The 18,644-nt window shown below is 43.4% G+C and overlaps 2 protein-coding genes across 2 annotated transcripts; both read left to right on the forward strand.

Annotated features, from left to right (window-relative positions):
- Positions 1–4,642: 4,642 nt before the first annotated feature.
- LOC146177713 (uncharacterized) lies at positions 4,643–11,717 on the forward strand. Its single transcript, XM_084581625.1, has 5 exons — positions 4,643–4,912; positions 7,446–7,629; positions 8,381–9,156; positions 11,345–11,424; positions 11,507–11,717. Exons 1-5 carry the CDS (start codon positions 4,688–4,690, stop codon positions 11,715–11,717), a joined length of 1,476 nt encoding a protein of 491 aa, XP_084437751.1. The 5' UTR covers positions 4,643–4,687.
- A 4,247-nt stretch (positions 11,718–15,964) lies between these two features.
- Positions 15,965–18,283, forward strand: LOC146177714 (uncharacterized). Its single transcript, XM_084580555.1, has one exon. The coding sequence runs from the start codon at positions 15,980–15,982 to the stop codon at positions 17,405–17,407; it is 1,428 nt and encodes a 475-aa protein (XP_084436681.1). The 5' UTR covers positions 15,965–15,979; the 3' UTR covers positions 17,408–18,283.
- Positions 18,284–18,644: the final 361 nt, after the last annotated feature.

Raw genomic sequence — 18,644 nt, forward strand, 5'->3', positions numbered from 1 at the left:
CGGATTTGCAGAAGGGTGCGAAACAAGTTGTGTCCTTTTTGGTCTTCATTCCGATCACTTCTCACAAAAAGCGCAGCGCCTGCTCCGCTACGGCGCTTGCATGTGGACGATGACAGATAGCAAACAGACGAGAAAACAGGTAGCTAGTGTCGTCTGTTTATTGTTTCAATGCCAGACCGCAAAAGTCTCAGTTTCAGCTACTATTTTGACTGATAACGCAAGTAATAAGCAATGTTTTTAAACAAAAATGAGGTTAACAAAACGCGCGATGCGATTGCAACAAGTAGCAGACGATCCGCCGGTGAGCACCGGGCGGAGAACAGCAGCGCCAGTTTCGTCGTCATGAAGCGGAGGCACGCGGAACTACGCTTTGTGCCCTGCCGGTCGGCACACCTACCCACCTAGCCACCGTAGTGCAGCTAACAATAACAAAAATTAAAAGTTTATAAGCATCTGAACATGATCTACGGTGAAAAGAGTTGTTCAGTAGTTTATGTATTTACAACTATATGCTTTGCATTAAAAAAAAAGAGGAAAATAAACAAGAATATAAACTTATACAAAGCAAACTTAACAATGTTGCAAATGTCAAAAACGAAACCGAAACTGCACAAAACTTCCCGCGCTCTTCTGCTTTTGTCCGTATCTTCATACAACTCGTCCGCGCCAGCAGGTCTTCAAACTGTAGCCCTCCTCGCTAAAAACGATGGCAGAGACAGGCATCCCAGATAGTGTAGAAGACCTGGAATCTTCAACACCTGACGTGAAAGTGTTTCGCTCCAACTTGCAAAATGCCGCAGATGCTGACCACTGGATACAGCTGTAAGGTGCTCAAACCAACACCTGTTGGATCACTGAAAACGAGCGCGCAGACTGCACACGGTAAGATTGCCTTTCGCATTAGCGTAATGGGTTTTTTTCTTTTTTTTTTTCAGAAGAGATACTTGCTGTTGTATAATGTTACCAAATAATCAATCCCATAGCTTTGTTTTAGTTGTATGAAAACCCAACTAAGTGAAAATTTCTAGTTGCGAATCTGCTGGTATTTGCTCGTTTTGGTTGGTTCCAATAGGAACCTTGCTCTGGTTTTCTACTGGGTCAATAAATTGACCACAGCAGGAATGCTGCTGTACTCGACCAACATAGTCTCAGTCCCAGTAAAGCAAGTCCCCTAGCTGTACTGGACCAAGTGGTCCAAGCAGAAGGGCTTGCAGTGTGCTGAGCCAACCTATTCCAGCAGAGGCCTGCATGGTCCTAGCTTGCTGGTTCTGGACTGGGATTTACTGCAGGCTACAAGAGAGAACTTTTCGTTCTTCAGACTGGAGAATTTTCCCCATTGTTTCGATGGAAATTATGAGCTCGACTAAGACATTTTAAGCTAAATCTCTTGGATTATTCCTGCTATTAACTGCATAATGAGCTCGAAAATTTGACGAGAAAGCTTTGCTCATTAACTGCTCCTCTGACACCTTTGGTACACCTAATACAGAGGGCATACACAGGTTGAGCTCGCAGTATATTAGTTTTAATGTCCGTGCATGCATGAGTTCTCCATTCCAGGTGGGGGGGTTTCTGGTGTCAGAACACACCCTGAAGTTTTCCAATAGCAGCATCTCCCTCTCACCCCTGCCTTTGGCCTTTATGTATAAGTGTTGCGCATTGTACTTTCTGTTGCAGCTGCTTACTGATCAGTGTTTGAAGCTATACTTGCATTCTCACTCTAGGCAGCTAGTCCTTGTGGTCCTGTAAGGGTAACTGACATCTTGGCAAATATAGATGACTATCAATGCATCCCAATTTTTATGTGTGCATCTAGAAATTGTTACTTCAGCACATGAATGTATGGTTTCACAAAGGTAGGAAACTAAAGTTCATTGCACCTAAGGTTTATCAAAAAAAAAAAAAAAAAAAAAAAAGGAAGTTGTTTTAATGTTTTGATGCTGCTAAGGAATGCTATGGGATAAAGGCAAAGCTCAGCTGTTAGTCCTAGCAAAGTTGGCAATGGACTAAAAGACCAACTCTGCTGAGGTTAACACAGAACCAGAAGAAATTTTCACCTGGGATTGCCATAAACAGTAATCCCAGAGCAACAGAATCTGCAGCATCAAATGGGGGATGCTTGGACTAGTAATTCAGTCAATGGCTTCAAACATATCTTGCAATTTGCACCAAACTTTTCATTTCTCCAAATGCTAATTTCAACATGTTTTCTTCATGCAGGATGGTCTTTCACAAATTCTGGAGGTGTCAGCACCACAAGCGAAACAAAACATCCGGAAAAAGAAACACCAAATGCCCCGCTAAAATCGACATAAAGATTAAAAAAATCACTGCCAGCACGAAGAGGACTGACCCTTATCTAAGGAGGCAGTCTCCCCTCCCTGCAGTGGTCAGAGTAGTGGGCAAGCACAACCACAGCACAGACTCAGCAGATGCATTAAGGATGCTCCGTGCCACACCAGCCACAAGGGAAACTTTTGAAAGGTATTTTGAAGATGACCTGACGCCAGCACGTGCCATCCAACACCATGAAGACGTGCTGGCACAAAATGACAGCAGCCATGTTTTATTGGCAAATACAGCTGTTAACCCACTACGGAGGACTGTTTATTTGTGGCACGACCAGTGGAGAGCTGCCAAGTTTGGACCGCTAGGTAACCCCTTACAAAAGCTGCAAGAAAAAGCAGCACAGTATGCAGCTCAAGGTAAGGCAACCTACATAAAAATTTTGTGGGCATAACAATATTTCAAGTGCTTTGTCTATAATAACTACCTGATGAGAAACTTGCTTTAAATGTGTTGACATGTTTTGTTTTCTGTACTGAAAAAGACTTATGTCAGTAATGATTCCATTCTACTTCTCACTACCCTCCCTTCGGTGTGAGCCGAAGCACTACTATGCCCTAGCCTCTGTGAATGATAGACAGCAAATGCAAGGTGTGGCCTAGCTTGAACAGGTGATGAAAGGAGGGAAGTCATATAAATATGAAATAGACATACGTTCACAATGTCTGCCACTGGCCTGACTTGTGATTTCAGATGCCTGCATTGCAAATACTACCTATATCACATATTCATTGCAGATTACTGCGACACACTCTTTCGTAGAATGGGCGCGCCAACAAGAAGAAGCATTTTTAAAAATGAATTCAACAGTGTGTCAGTAGATAAAGCCTAAAATTTATGCTTGGATACCACCATAACATGCATTGAAATAAGCAACACCTTACTCAAGAAAATACATGATTCCTGGAGCACACCAGAGAAGTGAAAATGATGTGAAAAAGAGAAGCCTATAATTTTTAAATCAAAGCTTTTTTGAGATCAAAAGCCTTTGGAAGGTGTGACAAAACACCTGAAATTAATTGTTCACTAGAGTGGTTAACTAAACACTGCTAACACAGGTTTCAAGTTTAGCAGTTATGTGCTTGGTTGTGCAGGCCATGAGGGCATCTGTTCTGAACTATCAGATATGGAGAAATAGAATTGCCTTTGGTGCTACAACATTATGAATATTAGCTGTCCAGATGAATAACTGGTGCACGGCAGCCACAAGACAGGCATAAAGATGCTCGTCAGCTTTTTAGGTCAGAGCAGATTCATCACTTGAGCAAAGTGGAGTTCTGGGCCAGTTGGTAGGACATGATTTACAAGGAGGCTTAGCGCGAGAGGCTGTTTGCTTCTCTTGTACTCGTCTGTCAGCCTCCCTGTAAATCAGATACATTACCCTCCATTCAAACTTCTCCTTTAGCTGGCGCAATGAGACATGACGCGCCACTAGACCAGGTGGAAGAGAAACAGACATGCTATGCTAATTTCATGAACACTGATTGCCTTTCCCACATGCCTGGACTGCCAAAACACCTTATCCTATGGTGCCAAGTTTCAATTACATTCCTCTATATATCATATTTGATATTGGTTCCCAGATAGTCCACCATATTTCTGTAACTGCATGCAAGTCTCTAAATACTTTAATGTACTGCATTATCAATAAATTCATCTCATTTAGTGATGTATGACACGCCATAATCATAACCGCAAACAAATTATAATTTTATCTGTTGGAAATAAAGGAAACTGTTTCCCGTGAACACGAATCAATATCAATACTGCATATTTTTCAACACATTGAAAAACCTGTTAATAACAACAAATTATCAAAATTGAACCTGTATGCATGTTTTTGATTTTTCAACTATTCTGGGTTGAGAGGAAATCTGAAGTCTACTAATTTTCCCACACACTGGTTAAATGGCAGAACGATGGAAAATGTTGCTTGAGAGACTTGCAACATTGGTGTGTACAACTGAAAAAGGATGCGTCAGTATTTTTAACCATAGGAAGTGTAGAAGTACAGGCAGATACACAGTGCATATGATTTACGAATGTAGGAAATATCTACAGGATAAGCACCTTGCTAGAACAAAACCTTATGTTAAATTACAATGTATAAGGAAGTATTCAAAAATGCATTAACAGAGCATCTGCAAAGAGCAAACTACTGCAAGACTCAAATTTGTAACTGGTTGACCTTCCATGTCTCAAGAACACCTTTTATTTTGCATTTGTTCAGAAGTTCTGAATATGTTTTGCATAAAACTGCGCTATTGTTTTCGCAGGCATAGCGGTGCATACAGCATCGAGTGAAGACAACTGTTGGGCAGTGCTTGTGACCACTCCAATCATGCGCCGTGCCCAGCAGCTGAATTCAGCACAAGAGATAATTTTTGTGGACTCGACTGCATCGTGTGACAGCACAAAAAGCACAGCCACAGTGTTGCTGACAGCCACCAAGGCAGGAGCAATCCCCATAGCTGTGCTGCTCCACAGCTCCCAGACAAAGGAAGGATACAGCACAGCATTCCACTTGCTCCAAGAGCACTATCCACTGTGCTTTGGAATGAAAGAGGTAAATTTTTTGCTGCCAGAAATTACCCGAAGAAGCCACAATTCAAAGCTTCTTTAAAAACTGACTCGCGCAATTCCAAATAAAGAAATGCCGCCCAATTCTTAGCCCCAATTGAAGGGAAAAATAAAAAGATATTAAAAAACAGTTGCCAAGAATGCAGCAAAAGTACAAAGCATTTAACATGTCATGCTAATAACTGTATACACATAAAGAGGTTAAAGTACACTTGTTGCAGAAAAATAAAAAAATTTTCATTGCCTAATGCTCGAGTGCCACTGGGTGAAACAGAACTGTGCATGTGAGATAAGGCTGAAAAAGAGGCACCTTCCACTTAGATATCGTCCAGGAAAAAAATAAAGGCACTAGCTTCTCTGTAGTAGCAATATATAACGACTGAATGAGGCCTATGTAAGTTAAAAAGGCAATGAATTTTTGCACTAGCTTTTCTTACAATTTATTCATTTCAGTGTACACTTGCTTGGTCAGGAGAATATATAGATGAACTTACATATTTGTGCTAGATTAAATAGTCTAATTCGAAAAACAGCCATAGAAAACCTAGTTACTCTTGTGAGCCATTTGGTATCACTTTATTGTGTCAAATATGCTTTATGCACAAATCACCATTGTGAGATAGAGTAACACTCCACGGGCAAACAAACAATCTTTCCTGAGATGAAGAGACATAGAATTACGACTTAATTGTGATGGTACAATATCTCTACAGCATATTAAACAGCATGAAAAATCAGCAAACCAACTTTGTGCAGGAAACAAAGTTTCTCACTGTTTATGTGTCAGTGTTCTGTGCAAGCTTTTGCCCTTTGCTTGAACCAAAGTCTGACGAAATGATAGGGTGGTCCGGCTATCAGAGAGTCTGCTATGCATGGTCATGCATTGTGCTTTTTGGTATATAAAAGTATACCAGCTGCACGGAAAAAAAGGCAGTTGCTCCTAGAGTGAAATTAGACCTGAAAGGCTAAGTAACTAATGGTACAACTGAGTCAGACATTAACAGTTTTGAATTAAAACACCATTTGTACAAGTCTCCAGTAACTAGTATTTATTTGGTAGAGTAATGATAATAATGGGGAGTTTATGCTCTCTGGCTGCAGTGACGACACATGCATATCAGCAATGAAGTAAATACTACGTGCTTTTAGAACGAAAACTCTGCTACTCCAGGTACAACCCAGGTTCATCTCGTTTTGTACTCTTCACCTTCAAGTCCAACATAGGGTCAAACCAAGCACTAACTCCTCGAAACTAGCAAGTTATGATTATGCGTGCATGGTGTCGAGGTTGGAGTGCCAGAGTAGGGCAAGGTTTTGAGTTCTAGAATATGTTGAGATTTCGAGTCCCTCGCTCATTTCACTTGCCATAGCAACTGTGATACTAGCTATTGTTGAGCCACCAAAGCTGCAAGTCAGATACACGCGCACACACAAAGACACACACACATGTATGCACAGAAGATAGTCATGTTTAGGCCTCTTCTCCCTTTATCGCCTTTGGACCTCTATATGGGACCAAATATGTCCTCTTTCGTATCAAAATTGTGACACAACCATTCTTCGTACAGCCCTTTGGATGGCGTCACACAATTTGCTACCTAATTGGTATGCATCTGCTAGTCTAGTTAGTTACAGTATTCTGAACCAACTAATGTGTCTCCAACTGTATGCCCTAATCACCTCCCTACACCATGCGGCCTAGCGCAGCACGTGTCTTCGAATTAGACGTCACTGCATGAGCGAGCTTTTGACTTCATACGCATGAGCAGTACTAAATGCATCAAAATTTTTTGAAAAGTATAAGCACACTGTACACCTGTGCTCTAGGTAGGCTTTCTTATCTGACACTACTATCCTACAATTTTGTTAACAAACAAAATACCCAACTGACCGCTGGCAGCTGCGTTTCGATGCAGGCGAAACGAAGAGGCGTCCCTGTGCTGTGCGATGTCAGCGCACATTAAAGATTGCCAGGTGGTCGAAATTACTCCGTAGCCCTCCACTACGGCACCTCTTTCCACTTTCACTCCAACCTTCCTCCCTTTCTCGACAGAGTGGTTCAGGTGCTCACAGAAACAAGTGTGACAGATACTGCGCCTTTCCCCTCCTGTGAACTGATTAATATTAAAGATCCCAGGTTAAAATCAGTAATAAGAGGAAACGCTTCAATTACCAAAGAAAACCTCTATAATATTTATGTTGACAAGACAAACATTCATTAGACAAATACATCATAAACTGTATTTGAGCAACGCCAATACATTTGTTTTCCACTCTTCTGAACCCTATTTCTTTTACACCATGAACTCTCTAGTGTGTTTTGAGAAGTAAAATGAGCACTTGTTTTTTATAACTATCCACTACCACATTTGTGCTGTACTATTAGTAAAAGCAATGACTACTGCTTTACCAATATACCGACTCCCCTAGTTTTTCACCCTGGTACCAGAATCAGTCCTTTGAAGTTATGACTGATTATATCCACATGCATTTGTAATGTATGGGTGTTCTGATTGCAGGCTCCTATATCCTTCATGACGGATAATTCAAGGGCTGAGAAGGACGCCTTGCGCGAGACATGGCCGGGAGCTAAGCAGTTTCTCTGCCACTTTCACGTGCTGCAAGCTGAGTGGCGCTGGCTCACATCTGTACGCAGCAAAGTGGCAAAAGAAGATAGGCAGCAGTTGATGGCAGCCTTCCAAAAGGTATAGCAACAATACAGTTTATTCATTTTTCAAATTATTACAGCCTCAGCAGTTATAGAAAGAGTAGGTAGCATGATGCAGAAATGAAAACAAAGCAAAACAAGAAATTGTACATAGTCAGAAGTAAATTGGAAACCTGAAAGAACTGTATGTATGTATTTTCATGTAACATAGTTGCATTAAAAAATCTAAAAGTGAAAATGAGCAAATATTATTGCCTATTGCCTAGCGATATCTGCCGCTCTGCAGCGTGATGCATGAACTAGTATTTGTGCTAAGAAAAATGAATGCCTGCTCAGATCTAGATGGATACCGGTAGTTGACAGTGCAGACAGACAACATATGGTCGCCTTCAAGAAGATAGCGACTTGAATGAACAGTGCTCTGGAGAAGAAATTTCAAAAAATCAATATTCTGGCAAAATGCAGGAAAACTTAAATTTACCGAGGGTAGGGCAGATAAGAATGAAAAATAGAATGGTGGAAATGAAGTGCGAAAGTGCTGCAACCGGCCACTTCCAGTTATGAGGAGTCGATTAGGATAAAATTTGCTACAACACAGAGACTTTGTCGCATAATCCTACTAAACCTTAATCATAATCTCTTTGTTCAAAATTTCAATGTTGAAATCTCTCATCACCAAAATATGACCTTCGGTAGTATTGCTAATGAGTAGCCATACACCTCCAGGGGCCGCATTGGTGAATAATAGGGATTTTGAACCTCATTACTATTCACATTTTGTTTTCCAAATATTGTACGCTAAGGACAGGCAGACACTCCAGGCAGAAAAGGACTTTCTTCAGTCCCTTGCCTATCCTTCATACACCGAAAGGGTCGAGGCCTTTTTGAAGTGTGAGGAAGAGTGGGTACTTCTGCACCGCACCGGACTCACAACCAGAGGGCACAACACCAACAACTACAGTGAATCTTCGATCCGAATACTGAAGGATGTGGTGCTCGGCCGAACCAAGGCCTACAACCCAGTTGCTCTAACAGAAACAATTGCAACGACCTTGGAGCAGTACTTGGAAACCAGACTACTGCGACATGCTCACCACCGCGAGCCATCACATCGGCTCATGTTTGAAAAGGCATTGCAGAGGCTGCCCGACCACCAGTCTGTCACTCACCTGGGTGGAAATTTGTTCAGTGTGCCCGATGCAGCTGGCACTAGCGCATATGAGGTCATTGCTGACCTTGGGTTTTGTGCCTGCTGGAAAGGGAGCCAAGGGGCCTTCTGCAAACACCAAGCAGCTGTGCAGAAGGCCTTTGGGGGGCTCTTTCCAAACTCCCCAGAATTGACACCCGAGGACTGTCGCCAACTTGGCTATCTTGCACTGGGGGAAAAGTGTCCTCCATTGGAGTTCTTTATGCCAATGACTGCACATCAAGGTGTAGAAGGGCCCGACGCTGCAGTTCCCTCCACAAGTTATGGCACCCAAAGCATGGAGGATGACACCAGCTTCACCGAGCCACTGCAAGTGCCACAAAGCCTGGCGGAAGTTCCTCGTCTACGGCCTGAGGTACATTATTATTCATGATCATTTTACTTAAAAAGCATTAATCCATAATCCCAAATCAAAAATGCAAGGTAAGCGTAACAAGCATGTACTAAATGCATTTAATGATTGCCAAATTTTGGAGACAGTTGTGTAAAATAGTTCTTTTCAATTTTACGATGATGTAGTGATAGTTCATAGTGATGAAGTTGAGCCCCCTTATAAAAAAATCTGTTACAGAAAAAAGTGGCGTTTAGTTCTATAAAAACGACATTGTGCACATTTGTTCCTTCAAAGTACACCCTATCAAACCACTTTCTAAGCCCTCCAGCTCAGTCATACTCTCCTAGCCGAGATCCTTCCAGCGGGTGAGCCACTTTAGGGATGTAATAAGCAATTGTGGCATTCACATCCACTTCCTGCTGGCAGAGCGTACCCCGTCTTTGAACTAAGGATCCAGCAACGAAGCTATTACAAAGCATGTTTATGCAGAATGCTCAATGTACGTGAGTCTCCTTTTTGCTAACTGCTAAGCAGTACATTAGCCTTCCAATCAGGGCACACCTCCCGGCTGTTACTAGAACCTTGACGCAACATTTGCACAGAAGTAGAGCCATTTAGACCTACAAGCCTGGTGGGAATTAGCATCTCACCCAAAAATCATCAGTTAAAGGCCAATTCAGCATTCATTAATTGGCGCGTGCTGCCTGCTAGACACCAGTGTGATGTACAGTGTCTGCTGTCTGAGTGCACCGCAGCAGGTAGACATCCGATTTCAAAGATGATGCAAGTTAGGCCATAAAGACATACCTAGTGACTGATATTCTAAGTTTTCAGACTGCTATTGTTATTTGATCAGTGGCCATGTGCAGTTATGTCATTTTGAACGCTGCCTATCTAGCGCCCGCCTCATTTCTCGTTCTATATACTCGAGACACTTTTCTCAGCTGGCATACAGCCCTCACCAACTGCCATTCTGGTCTGTCGGGGCACACTTTTCCAGTGGTTAACTGCCACTTCAATGTGCATTTTTTATTGCTTTTTATTTTCTTCAAGAGAGAAAGGGGTACCACTTGAACTGGGAGATGATTTTTGATCTCCAAGCCGTCTGGAAGCATGTTCTTCAACTTTGGGGGTGAGCTTACGGGGCCTGCTCGTGCGTTATAACAGAGTGGTATTCATTTTATCTGAGATGCCTAATACATATTTGACGGTAGTTCCATCTTTGCTCACAATAAGCAAATGTTCATTTGAACTGCGGCCATTATAAGTGGGCTCAACAGTTGTTGTGTTTGCAATAATGGTATGAGGTACATTACAATGACTGAAAACATATTAATTTCACAATCATGGGATGACCTTTTGCCTAAGTACAATAAACCATTACGTTTATTAAAAGTGCACTAAAGAGCGGCATGCCAAATTTCACTTTCACTCTTATTTTGCTTTCTGGGTTTCCGAGAAAAAAATAATTTTGATTGCCGACAATGTAACCATAAATTGAGCCTACAGCTAGAAAAATATGCCTGCACTCTCTGCTTTTGCCACTTTGTGGTGGACAATGAAACATCCAAATTATTTATTATTAAATTATTTTGGGCATGTTGCAAATAATATATTGAAAGAACTACATATTTGCAGTTCACAAAGCATGTCACTGAAACAACATGTGTATTACTCTGACGATAGCAGAGGGGCAAGCCACCACGCGATTGCCTAAAATGAACTCCACATGGTGTGTGACTCTTGCTCCTCTCGGTGGCGAGTTTAAAAAAGAGAAAGACAGGAGCTGGGACATTATATATGATCTGAGCAACAAAATCCATGACACTGGGGAGTAATTCAGAGTTTTTAAGAATGCTCGGAGCATGCAGATCGAGTTCACACAGTTAGAAGATGCCTTCCAAATTCTCTTAATGCACCTTTACACTGTAACAAAGTGGCATCTATTACGGCAAAATGCGAGCCTATTGTCTTCTGGCCTGAAAGTTAACCATTTTATAGAAGATATAAAGATGCCCCAGCTTTTTGTTTTTATTTGAATAGTTTCTTATTGCTAACCATGAAGAAGAGCGATTAGTGAACAAGATTATACAATCATGAGTAGGCGATGCTCTGCTTCTAAGGCATCTGATGACTTTAAATCTATCTGCTTTGGTGCCAGCAATAAAATTTCTTCCATGACAGACCTCAATTAAAACCTTTCTTCTAGGTCATCCAAGAGACACGCACTGGCTTCACTGAAGCCGTGGAACGCCTGCACGACATAGCAGGAGACAATCCTGCTTACTGGTCACTGTTAAAGACAGTGACAGCACAAATAAATAAAGTAACCACTAGCAGTGCTGCATATGCCACTGTGATGCGGATAAAGGCTGCAACTGCTACCGACCGGCGACGAGGACGGAAAATCAAAGTACAACCGACAAGCCTGGCAAGACGCCGACCTGGACAGCCACGGGGCTCAGCACGTACTGCCTCTGGGCGACCAGCTAAAGCAGGAGACACAAAAAAAGCAAAACGCACTCACAGCCTCAGCCACTGTGTTCAACAAAATGTGCCGGGAGCAAAATGTCACTGATTGATTTTACCTGCGAAAAGAAGACGCGTTAACAAGGAAGGAGTGCACAAGGACGACCAGAGTCGTCCTTGTGCCCTCCTTCCTTGTTAACGCGTCCTCTTTTCGCTGGTTTTCACCTTCAACTATGCACCAATTGGCCCAACAAGCTACGCTTCTTGAAGTAGTCCTAATGTTCTGTCATTCTCGTTAAAATTTTGAGGAGCATATGCCTTTGCAGGATACAGAGACTAACAAAGAATTCATTGCTTAAGCATACTGAAATACCTTTAATCAAGTTTCACATACAGCCTTAAGGTGTTGGTTGGTTGGTTTGTAGAGTTTAACATCCCAAAGAGACTTGGGCTATGAGACGTCGTTGTGGAGGATTCTGGGAATTTCGGCCACCTGGAGTTCTTTAATATACACTGACATCGCATAGTATGCATAGACACCTTGTCTTTCGCCTCCTTTGAAAAGTGGTTAACGTGGCCAGGATTCAATCTCGCATCCTTGGGGTCATTATTCGAATGCCTTATCACTGCTGCAGGGATTCTTGAGATGCGGCTTCATTATTTCAAAGCATATACACTTAAACCTCATTATAATGAAGTGGAGGCATAGCAAACTAACAGATACAACAAATCAACCTGTGTCTTGCAATTTCCTTAGGAGTCAATGTATGTGAACTCTCACTTTAATGAGGCAAAGATCGTTTTCACAGTGGGTAAACATATTTCGACTGATAAAAGTCAATCTCGGATAGTGCTAGTGAGCATGCGATCGTTAAGGCAAAGCAAAATTTTCATGCTCAAAGGCCTGCCCTTCAGCTTCTGTTCCCATATTTTCTTTCTTTTCTGCTATTCCCTCAATCCCACCAGCCAGATTTTGGGAAAAAGCAGCGCAATAATGCCAACTCTGATGTGCAGCACAGAGAACATAGGCACTAAGCTTTCAAACTGTTCGGCAACAATATTTTTCGTGCACCATGTCGTGCGACCATCTGTGTTGCATGCTTCCTATGCTTAGCTCCACTGGCTGAATGAAGCGATATAGAAGACAGAAGCAGCAAGAGCAAGGTCATTCACCCGAGCAGAAGGCATGCACTATTAAACTGGCGGCTTAAGAGTGAAGAAGAAAGTGGCTACGTAATTGCTATACAGTTACCTGATCACTCAGTCACATGGCAGGCTGCTTATTGTGTAAGGAGTATACTGTTGCAGATTCAGGCAAGAATCTGCAAACAGAATGACAAGAAGAAGGAAGACGAGGATTGGAAGCGGAAGCGCGCGAGATAGGGACTGTGCGCCATGCTGGCAGATTGACAAACGTAAGGACAGCCGGGAATTAAACGCAGTATTGGAGGTGGCCTGGTGTGTGCCCTGCTTCTATAATTTTTGGTGCCGAAACCCGGGAGTGTAATGCGAGCTCCTCCAACGATCCTTCCTGGAGTTTGCGATAGGAACACCAACGATCCTCCAGGAAGATACCAGGAGCTCCGCCATTGAACCCCACCGGAGAGGGAAGAAGAGGGCTTCAGCAATACGCCATGGACCGCATCATGAGGAAGCGCATTATTCAACGAGAATTTCAGACCCGGCTTTGCCATGAGGCAAGTCAGCTACTCAAATCGAACGAACGGACTATTCTTGACTTAAAGCTCATTCACGCCAGGCTAAAAACTTGCAACGACGGTCTGCACGTGCTGAATGAGAAAATGCATGCTCTTAAAGTCTACGTTAGTGTAGAAGACGTCGTAGCTGTACAGGAGTACGAGGAGACTGCCACACAAACGAGGCTCCTCAGCCGCCACATTGAAGGTCTTCAGGCACCTACTCCCGCTGCCAACAGCCGTCATTCTACGAAGGCAGGAGATGAGCTCCCTGCAGCAGCTACTTCGTCTAGAAATGCAACCTTTCCGGAAATTTTCGCCGAACCACTTTTCGCCTTAACCATCGACTCCGTCACTGAGCTTAAAGAGAGGCAAGTCGTAAGTGCCACCGTTTTCACGCCGATGTCCGATTCTTTTATTCGAGTCAACCCCAAAGGCGCCAATGAAGGAAGCACAATACAAGGCATTGCAGAAATTTATTGATAGGAGGGATGATTTTAAGTGGACCCAGAGCAATGTCAGCAGTCACAGAGAAGTGGCTGCCATACAGTGGAAAACACCTTTGGGCCAGACGTATTATCAGAGATCGATCCAGATGGGGCTCCCCCCCCCCCTCCCCCAGAGTAAACAAAGCATCGAGCCAGTTACGTGCTTTGAACGGCAGGCAGAAGCTTCTGTTTTGTGTACAAGTGAGATTGCTTTCGGACCGCCATCGGAAGAAGACTTTGAAAGAGCGCAACATGTTGATCGTGTACCTGATGTTATACTCTCGGAGTGAGCAATGAGAGTAATCCAGAAGTAAACAACAAAGAAACACGGAAGGGCATTCAATGACTCGTGCAAGAGAAAGAAAGCCAACAGCAGAGAGCCTACTTCGAAGAACTCAGAAGTGGAACTTCTGAAAATAATTTGCGGAAGAAAGACGCCTCGACAATGATTCTAGCCGACACGCCAACTTCTGTAGAGCTTGCGAAAGAGGCCGAGGTGGCAAACGAAAAGCTTGTCTCCAGTGCTATTGTGCAAACGAAAGAACTAGGTCGGGCAATGCCGCAAGCACTTATGCTGGGCGCAAGGGAAATGAAGAAACACAACGAACCATCGAACCGCATGAAAAAGTGCCGACCACGGTATCACGAGCACAGAAAGAAACCAGGCCAGTGTGCAGAAAAAGAACACGATGGAAAGCCAGTGTTTTGTCAGAGTGTTGTGTTGTGCCAGATTGTGTGCGTGAGTGTGTCAGTGCTGCCGTCGAAGGTGTCCGTCAAAACGTCGAGCTGCGGCTGTGTATTCCCAGTACTGTGCACTGTTGCTGGTGTGCCAGCGTTTTCATCTTGACCCAGAGAGCTCTACACGGGGAGTCACCAAAAAAAAGACAGAACACGCGTGAACCTGTTAAAGTGAGCCTCAAGTCAAATGAGTAGATAAGCAATGATACCGATGATACCTCAAACAGTTAAAACCACCAAGGGGACCACAACGCAAAACTGAAGCCGATGCTGGACGAGTACAATGAAATTCCGGTATATGCAGCTCTTACGACAGCATCTTGGACCCCATTCATCACTCACATCATCGCATCAGTCGTGCGGTGGTCTTCTGAGGCCATTGAGGTGACACCGTTCAAACTTTGAGCTACCTCTCATCTCAGGGCACGGAGCGTGTTGCAGATTCAGGCAAGAATCTGCAAGCAAAACGACGAGAAGAAGGAAGACGAGGATTGGAAGCAGGAGCGCACGAGATAGGGACTGTGTGCCATGTTGGCAGATTGACAAACTTAAGGACAGCCAGGAATTAAACGCAGTGTAGAGGCATCCTGGTGTCCGCCCTGCTTCTTCTATATATACCTTGCAAACATGACACACTGCCTGCCTTCAAGGCAGAAATGGTTGCAGTGATATAATAATTGTAACGAAGTAATTTTTACTCCCTTGTTATAAAGAGGTTTCATTACATGAATGTATGAAAATTACATGAAAATTCAGCCAAGCTCGGCATTAAAGCAGTAAGAGGTGAAGTAAAAGTGTTTGGTACATTTGAAAACCATCACTGTTTGCATTAAGCAACAGAGAATGACAATGCATGCTGGATAAAGAGAAATTAACATTATGCATCTACTAAGCTGCTTTTTTCGTACACCATTGTGATGAAATCATAGAAGTGTAATGGATGCTCAGAAACACAGCTTCTGATGTGATAATGTTATTGCTGATTGTGTTTACCTGCTGTTTTCAAAGACTTTGAAGATATGCTTTCAAATTTGAGTGTGTTTACAAATTAGCATTTGAGTGGTCTGTCTAGTTTATGGTTTATTATATCACATGTCGATGCATGACTGCGTGTTAAAACTCTGTATGACCTGCAATGCCCTAATGGTAAGGCTATTGTGCTTCACACCTTGTAGCACCGCAGAATGCTACTACTTATGACCCTAATTATTCTGGTTGACAGGTCAAGGACAGGTGCAACCGGTGTGGCAGCACAGTCCATTTCTCTGGCATCACATTGTCCCCATCACATCTGCACATCAAAAACAAAATTTTTAGTTTGTTGTCTCTAGTCTATGACTGATTTAGCATGTTCTATGTGCTCTGTTGTGTGTATATCCTTCATACTTTCTTATTTTTCGTACACGTGGGCACGTTCTTCGTTCGAGTGGACACGGCGGAGGCGTTGGAACCATGCGGCTAACAAATCCGTTCCTGTTTTTTGTCCAGGCCGTGTTTTTCGTGAACGTGGAACCCGCATCACAGGGGGCGTACCACGACAGCACTGGAAATTGGACCGACCATCGTGTTTCCGGCGTGATTTCTTCATCGGAATGCATCGCGAAGACCAAACTGATAGGACTGCGCAACTGGACACCACTACTGCATGCGCATCGCACGCCACCATCGACTACGTCACCAGTCACAGCACAAAAAAGAGAAGCTTCTGCCCGGTTCGCGACCAGTGGGCACGGCGGAGGCGTTGGAACCATGCGGCTAACAAATCCGTTCCTGTTTTTTGTCCAGGCCGTGTTTTTCGTGAACGTGGAACCCGCATCACAGGGGGCATACCACGACAGCACTGGAAATTGGACCGACCATCGTGTTTCCGGCGTGATTTCTTCATCGGAATGCATCGCGAAGACCAAACTGATAGGACTGCGCAACTGGACACCACTACTGCATGCGCATCGCACGCCACCATCGACTACGTCACCAGTCACAGCACATAAAAGAGAAGCTTCTGCCCGGTTCGCGACCAGTGGGCACGGCGGAGGCGTTGGAACCATGCGGCTAACAAATCCGTTCCTGTTTTTTGTCCAGGTAAGAGACAAACAACCTGTTTACTCTTACCGCAGTGACAATGTGTGCCTACTGCTTCTGCCGTGCCCACGGCCGTTAGTTACGCTCCTTACAGCAATGTATCATTGTTTTGTTGATGTGCTTGCTATGTGTGGTGACGTTGAACCAAACCCAGGTCCTTCGACACAGGAAATGCTGCAAATAATAATGGAAGACCTTAAACAGCTGAAACAAAATACAAGCTCTACTAACACGAGACTGTCTGCTATCGAAAAAAAGCTAGAGGATATTTCCTCAACGGTTACTGACTACACCTCTAAAGTCGAATCACTGGAAAAAACTGTCGACAGTCTACTTATGAAAGTAGACGACCTGGAGAATAGAAGCAGGCGGAACAACCTAATTGTGTTTGGCGTTAATGAAACCGAGGACGAAACGCCCCAAGACCTTGAGAACACGGTCTGCAAGGATGTTCTTCTGGACCGGTTGAATATTTCGGATGTGGCTATTGAGCGTATCCACAGAATAGGGAAGCCAGCAGAGGACAAATGCAGACCAGTTATCTTTAAGCTAGTTGACGGGAGGGTCAAAGAGAGAATTCTCAAAAGCTGTAGAAATCTGAAAAACTCAGGCTATAGTATATCCGAGGACTTCTCCCCTCGCGTTCAGTCAATACGAAAGAAGCTTTGGGAAAGTGCGAAAGAGCAAAGGCTGAAAGAAGAGAAGGTCATGCTCAAGTTTGACAAAATTAAAATAAACGGCAAACTGTATCGATGGGACGATGCCCGCAATGAAAGAGTTCCCTGCGCTCCAAAGTGACGGTCTGTTTCCAAACTCGTGTCCGCACAAAGTAACACACAGAGCTCAGGAGCACTAAGAACACAGCCATCCTTGAATTCCTTTTCCGTGCTTAATATTAATGCTAGAAGCATAGTAAATAAATTCGACGAACTTGAAAGCCTCCTCTTCACACACGATCCTGACGCTGCTGTTCTGACAGAAACATGGCTTCATGATGCAATTCCGAATGATGCAGTTATCACATCCGATCAATACGAAATCGTTCGTCGCGACCGCACTTCAAGAGGGGGCGGTGTCGCTATTCTGATAAAGAAAGGCATTGACTATACGCTGATACCGCATCACACCAACACTGAAATGGTTTGGGTTGTTCTCCGTCTTCTTCAGCTTAGTCTTTTAATAGGTGTTATTTATCGACCACCGAATGCTGATACTTCTGTACTGGACAACTTGCACGACTTTTTAAATGAACATACAAAGCGCTATAGCCATGTTATCGTTTGCGGCGATTTTAACTTGCCAAACATCAACTGGGATTCTCTGTGCGATCAAAATTTGTGTGCTAACTCGGATGCTTTGCTCACCATTGCTTTTAACTATAACTTAAACCAGGTTGTTCAGAAACCTACGCGCATTACAGAAAATACCAGTTCTCTTCTTGACCTAGTATTTATATCGGACCCTGTTAGTCAATTGGGCTTTTCGACAGATGTCTTTCCCGGAATATCAGATCATGAAGCGGTGCTCTTTAAAAGCGAATTGCTGCGACCAGTAATTGTTCATCAGGCAGGAAAAGTGTTTCGCGACTTTAACAATGCTCAGGATGAAAGCGTTCTAGACCAGCTTGAACTTACGTATGAATCCTTTGCAAAAAAATACACTGATGGGCGTACAAGTGTGAAGACTTGTGGTTAGAATTCAAAAGTATGGTTCATCAATGTATCAACAAGTACGTGCCGCTTAAACATAAGAAGCTGAAAATGGCATGTCCCTGGATAACACGCGAGATCATACAGTTAAAACGTCGCGTGAAGCGCTTATCAAGGTCAAGTAATAAAGTTGGTGGTGCTTTGCCGGCTCTTCGGGCTGAACTGCGTTCAAATATAAAATCTTCACGGTACCACTTTTTTAACGTCAAGATGCACAATTTTCTAAAAACTGACCCCCAAAAGTTCTGGAGGCATCTGTCACAGAAAAAAGACCCGGTTAACAAACTTCTCCTTAACAACACAGTTGTTACCGACTCCCTCTGCTT

The sequence above is a fragment of the Amblyomma maculatum genome, chromosome 10, assembly GCF_055883805.1.
Source record: "Amblyomma maculatum isolate TAMU_Amacu chromosome 10, ASM5588380v1, whole genome shotgun sequence".
Classification (NCBI taxonomy): domain Eukaryota; kingdom Metazoa; phylum Arthropoda; class Arachnida; order Ixodida; family Ixodidae; genus Amblyomma; species Amblyomma maculatum.